Source organism: Monoraphidium neglectum (genome assembly GCF_000611645.1).
Source record: "Monoraphidium neglectum strain SAG 48.87 unplaced genomic scaffold scaffold04061, whole genome shotgun sequence".
NCBI lineage: Eukaryota > Viridiplantae > Chlorophyta > Chlorophyceae > Sphaeropleales > Selenastraceae > Monoraphidium > Monoraphidium neglectum.
In genome coordinates, this window is record NW_014009568.1 from 1 (window position 1) to 5,122 (window position 5,122).

General features: G+C 69.7%; 2 protein-coding genes across 2 annotated transcripts; both read right to left on the reverse strand.

Moving 5' to 3' along the window:
- Positions 1-112: 112 nt before the first annotated feature.
- On the reverse strand, positions 113-986 carry MNEG_13804 (hypothetical protein; the record flags this gene model as incomplete). Its single annotated transcript, XM_014037723.1, has 2 exons — positions 113-561; positions 890-986. The coding sequence occupies 2 exons, from the start codon at positions 984-986 to the stop codon at positions 113-115; spliced, it is 546 nt and encodes a 181-aa protein (XP_013893177.1).
- Positions 987-1,659: 673 nt separating this feature from the next.
- Positions 1,660-4,855, reverse strand: MNEG_13805 (flagellar central pair-associated protein; the record flags this gene model as incomplete). Its single annotated transcript, XM_014037724.1, has 6 exons — positions 1,660-1,836; positions 2,302-2,395; positions 2,841-3,091; positions 3,701-3,810; positions 3,989-4,197; positions 4,461-4,855. 6 exons carry the CDS (start codon positions 4,853-4,855, stop codon positions 1,660-1,662), a joined length of 1,236 nt encoding a protein of 411 aa, XP_013893178.1.
- Positions 4,856-5,122: the final 267 nt, after the last annotated feature.

A 5,122-nucleotide genomic window follows, 5' to 3' on the forward strand; every position in this document is an offset into this window, starting at 1 on the left:
TGGCGCACAGAATACACGTGGGCGCGGGGAGCGCGGCGCGCCCCCCGCACCGGCCCGCGCCTGCCGCTGCCCGCCGCCCCGGCCCCCCCTCCCCCCCCTTATCATGCATTGCTCACGTCCACCGGGGTGACCAAGCGACAACAGGCCGCGCGCTCACCTGCTTGGGGGCGAGGCCGGAGGGCACGGACGCGGGGTCGACCTTGAATGTGCAGCGCCAGCCAACGGGCAGTACTTTGCTGGTCAGGTCGTAAGTGGGCGCAGATGAGCCGTCAGAGAGCAGGAACGAGAACGTTGAGATGTCGGCGGTGAATTTCGGGTGCACGTCCAGCTTCTCATTGGTCGCCGCGTTGGTGGCAGAGAAGTGGAAGTCGAGGGAGGTGAAGGGGCGGGGGTAGACGATCGGGTAGCTGGGGGACGAGGTGGCGGGGTTGAAGGCCTCCACGTAGGCGACCGAGGAGAAGTCGCGGCAGTTGGGGCGCGCCGTCGCTGGGGAGCCGGCGCCGGCGATGATCACGGCGCGGGAGTCGAGGGCGGCGACGGCGGCGGGGTCGAAGGGGACGTCTGGGGGAGGGGAGATCACGGGCGGATGGCGAGCTGGTCGGCCCAGGGGCGAGTGCGGGCAGCAGAGGCTAGGCGCGGGCAGCAAGGAGCAAGGATCGCGGGTCCACGCGCGAAGCGTGAGGGAGGACAGGCGCCCATGGGGGCGAGCGGCGCAGGGGCGCGCTGCTGCCGCGAGCAGCGAGGTGAGCGCCCCCCCGAGGCGGGGGGCGGCTTGCCGAGCAGCTGCTGGCGCTCGAGGCGGGGTGGGGCAGCTGGGACAGGAGTTTTCCTTGGATACATGGGGTGCCATGCTTTGGAGTGACTATGCTGACCGGGGGTCCAAGCTCACCCGGCTCCTGCAGCAGCGAGCGGCCCTTCACAGCCCGGGGAGAGGCACACGCCAGCAAGGCGACAAAGACGCCTGCCACGAGCGAAAGACGCGTCATTGTGATGAATGCGCTGTTTACGGTTCTATCGCAAGTTTTTTTGATTATGTTGGTCTGATCGTCCTGTCAATGAGTTCAAAGTTCTCACCCGCTGGCGATGCTGCGAACTTATGTTCAGCCGCGGGGGTGCCTGGGAGATCCGAACCATTCAGCATGACTGACAAGCGCACTGCTACGCACAATCACTGCCAGGCATGACGGAGAGGGTGCAACAGAGCTGTTGCTGCCTGGCCGTCAACCGAGCAATACTCATGTGATCACGGGCCTCCGAGGCAGCTGCGACGCTTCGGGGCGCATGCACGCCACGCTGCCGCACCCCGCCTGCCTGTCCCCCCCCTGGCCTGAAAAATTCAAATGCGCTCCAAATTGCGATCGGCAGCTTCTGGCCCTCATCATGGTCTGGTGTGCGGAGATTGTTGGCGCTTTGGGCGCCTTGGCCGGTGCCTCGTTTCGTTGCTGCCGCTGTCCGGAAGGTGCCCAACAGCGGCCGGCCCGTCCAGGTCGGCAGCCAACTGCTGAATGACTGCGGTGCGCTGCAGTCCGTGACCTTGGTCCACCCGCATCTCATTCGTCTGTCGCAGCGTCCCTCAAACTCCAACATGGAACATTAATGCACCACGTGCGACGCCTAGCCCTGCATGGCCTCTCCATCCCTGTGCACTGCATATGCACGCTACGGCCGCCCACCGCCGCCGCCGCCAGCATCGCCGTCGCCCTCCGCCTCGTGTTCGCCGTCGCTCCCCTCCCCGCGCGCGGCCTGCGCGGCCGCGCCGCCGGGCCCTGGCGCCACCGGCTGGACCTTTGCGCTGACTGTCAGCACCGCCACCTCCAGCTCGCCTTTTATGGTCACCTGCACGCATACGAACACGTGATCGGGTGTACAGTACATTTATTTGGATGACAGCAAAGAAACCGCAGCAGGTTGTTATGAATAGTAAAATAGCTAAGCAGCGGGGCTGCAGTGGGATGCCGTTCATCCTCTCGCCGATCGCTTGAAGGGCCGGTCCGCGCACCCAGCGTCAGGGCGCAGTGGCAGATTCGTTTGAGGAGGAGTGGGGCCGACACAGGCGGGCCGGCGTGGTGGTCCACGCAAGTTGCGGGCATCTCGCACCTAATATGGCTTCTCACAACAAGCCCTGGCACCGCCCCGGCAGTGCCCCTCCTGTGGCGCCCCGCTCACGCGGCACCGGCGGCCGGCCAGCCTGCCCGCGCACGCGCGTGCGCATGCGCGCGCCAAGCGCACGGCAGCGTCCCCTAGAGGGAAGCGGCGTCTGATGTGATGGGAGCAGGGCTGGCTCGTGCCGCCGGGACGCACCTCTCCCACGTAGTCACCGGGTGCGTCTGGCGCCAGCTCCAGTGTGAGGGTCATGGCCATGCCGGGTGCTATGGGTGCCGGGGTGTACAACAGCCTGTGTGTGTTTGTGCGTGTGGGTGCGTGTATGAATGTTTGTATGTGTGTGTTTGTGTATGTGTGCGCTTGTGTGTGTGTGTGTGTGTGTGTGCGCGCGCGCGCGCACCCGCGTGCGTCAATATGTTGTCATGCAGACATGGCAGGGGGGGCCTAGCATGCAGGGCAGGCGGATGCCCAGGGCCAGCAGACTGGTGGTCAGTATTCGGCTGAGAGGCGCTTGAACGCACAACTGCAGGCGGCGTGGAGGGATCGGGGCCTGTGACAGGCTTCGCGCTCTGCTGGCTGCTCTCCAAAAGAATGGCAGAGCACGTTTGCCGCAAGTGCATGCAGTGCCCCGTCCCCCCAGCGTTGCCAAAAAGCCCAACAGATTTGGTTGCCAGCCGTCTGCTCGCCCTGGCAACGCGCCCCCAGAGCACCCCGCGCACGAGGGCGCCCCGACCCACCTGAGCGGCGGCCGCGGCCGCTCGACCGTCACTCGCGCCACATCAGCCCCCAAGTTCATCAGCCGCACCGCCCGCCGCGACGCGCCGCCGGCCGGCACCGCCCCAAAGTGCACGTGCGCCGGCGACAGCCCGAGCTGGCGCCCGCCGCGGCCGGCGCACTTTATAAGTACGGCGCTGCTGGTGTTTGTGGTCCGCATGGTGGCGCCCTCGCGGCAGAGGTAGGGCAGGTTGGGCTCCGCCGGGGCGCCGCCCTGCGGGGATGCGCGCGTGCGCGAGTGTGCGTTGGCGGGAGCGCGCGACGCGTCGTGGCTCCCGGGCGGAGGAGGCCGCAGAGGGGAGGAGGCTTGCTCCTCAAGAGCGCCCTGCTGACATAACGGGCTGAAACGTCGTCCCCTGCCCCCCTCCCGGTTCTGAGGCGCAGCCAGGGCGCCGCCCCATCCGACGTCGCCAACCCGGGCACCCATTGCAGCGGCCCCACCCGCCTGCAGGTGCGCCGCCGGCAGCTTGGGAGGGGCCGCTCGCGGCTGGCCGTACACATCAACAGAGGGGCCCTTGAGCCCGGCCTTTGTGGGGAAAACACTTGGCATCCCCTCCGTCCCTGCCTGCCGCTGCTGCGAAACCGCCGCCAGCCGCCGCCCCGAGGGTCCTGAATGCGCCTGCACGTGCTGCTGCTGCTGCTGCGGCGGCTGCGGCTGCGGCGGCTGCGGCGCCCGCGATGCGGCGCCGAGCGGGCTCAAGCTGCGGCGCGCCGCCATCAGCGGTGCAGAGCTCGCCACCCTCACTCCATCGCGACCGTGCAGCGGTCCCCTTTCGTCAGGCGCGCGGCTGCTGGGGCTGTGGAGCTCTCCGCCTTTGGTCACCTCCCCCTGCTGCTGCTGCTGCTGGTGTTGCCAGTGTGGCGATGCGATTGTGCTGTCGTCCAGGAGCTGCGTGGAAGCTGCCAAGTACACGCCCGGCAGGTACTGGCGCCCTGCGCGTGGCACGCCCCAAAGACGCGTCAGGCGCGGCAGTAAGGCGCTGGCACGCCCGTCACCACGCCCCAACACATCCATTCCGGTCAGCGCCCGGCCGCACCACCCCCCAAGCGGCCATCCCACTAATCAAGCATCCCATCTCTGATTCGAGCCAGCCGAAGCGCTTCCGCGCACCTGGAGACGCCGGCTGGACGGGCCGCGGCGCCCGCGCCACCACAGCGGCGGCCGCCGCCGCCGCTGCGCCCGAGGCGGGCTGCCCTTGGAGCAGGGGGTCCGAGGCCAGCGCCAGCAGGCCCTCCTCGGCTTCGAAGTATCCGAGGATAGCGCCTGCCTGGGGCCGCTTGGGCGTGTGGTCGAAGGGGCCCACCTTTTTGGGCCAGGGCCTGGGGGCAGGGTCGCGGCGCGGGGCGCGGGGCGCCGGGAGGGAGGGGGCGTGATCAAGGCCCGCAGCGCCGTTGGTAGCATGCAGCGGCGCTGCCCTGCTCTCCAGCGTTGCCGCGAGCCTTGCGTGCAGGCGGGCCCCTTGGAACGCAGTCAGCTGGCCTCTGGGGCAAAACCACGCAAACCAACCACGGACAGGATGCGGCTTACAAGCGCCGCATGCAACGCGCCGCTGTGGCAGCGCATGTTGCCCCCGACTGCGCACCTCTTGACCTTCCGCTTGGCTGCCGCCTCCGCCTCGGCCGCCACGGCCGCGGCCGCCGCGGCCCGCCTCTCCCCCTCCACCCTTTCAGCCGCGTCCCTCAGCGCGCCAGCCGCCGCCGCGCGGCACGCGCGCTCCTTTGCCCCCTCCCCCTCCCCCTCCCGGTCGCCGACCGCCCCTGCTGCCCATGCATCCTCCTCCCAATGCTGCGCCTCCAGCCGCGCGACCACCGCCGCCAGTTCCTCCGCAACCTCGGACTCCTCGCGGCGCTGATCCTCAGACCGCGGGTCCTCAGGCGCCGCGCTCGCCGCCGCGAGCGCGGGCCCGGCCCGCGCCGCGGCCGCCGCGCTGAGGCGGGAGAGCGCCTCTTCGACTGCCTGACGCATCTGAGGCGTCATCTCTGGAAGCTCAGTAATCTCCCTTACTACAACTATGGGCGCAGCCCCGCCAGCCCCCCCCGCGCCGCGCACCAGCAGCGTCCCCGCGCCCGCAGACCCCGCCGCCGCCGCGCCGGGCGGCGCGGCCGCCGTCGCCTGCGGCAGGCGCAGGCCGAGCGCGGGTGGCGGCTCGGCGTCGCTGCCGTCAGGGCCGCTGGCGCCAGCGCAGCCGCCGGCGTCGTCGCTGATGTGGACCGTTGTCGGCCGACGCAGCGCGGGCAGGCCGCC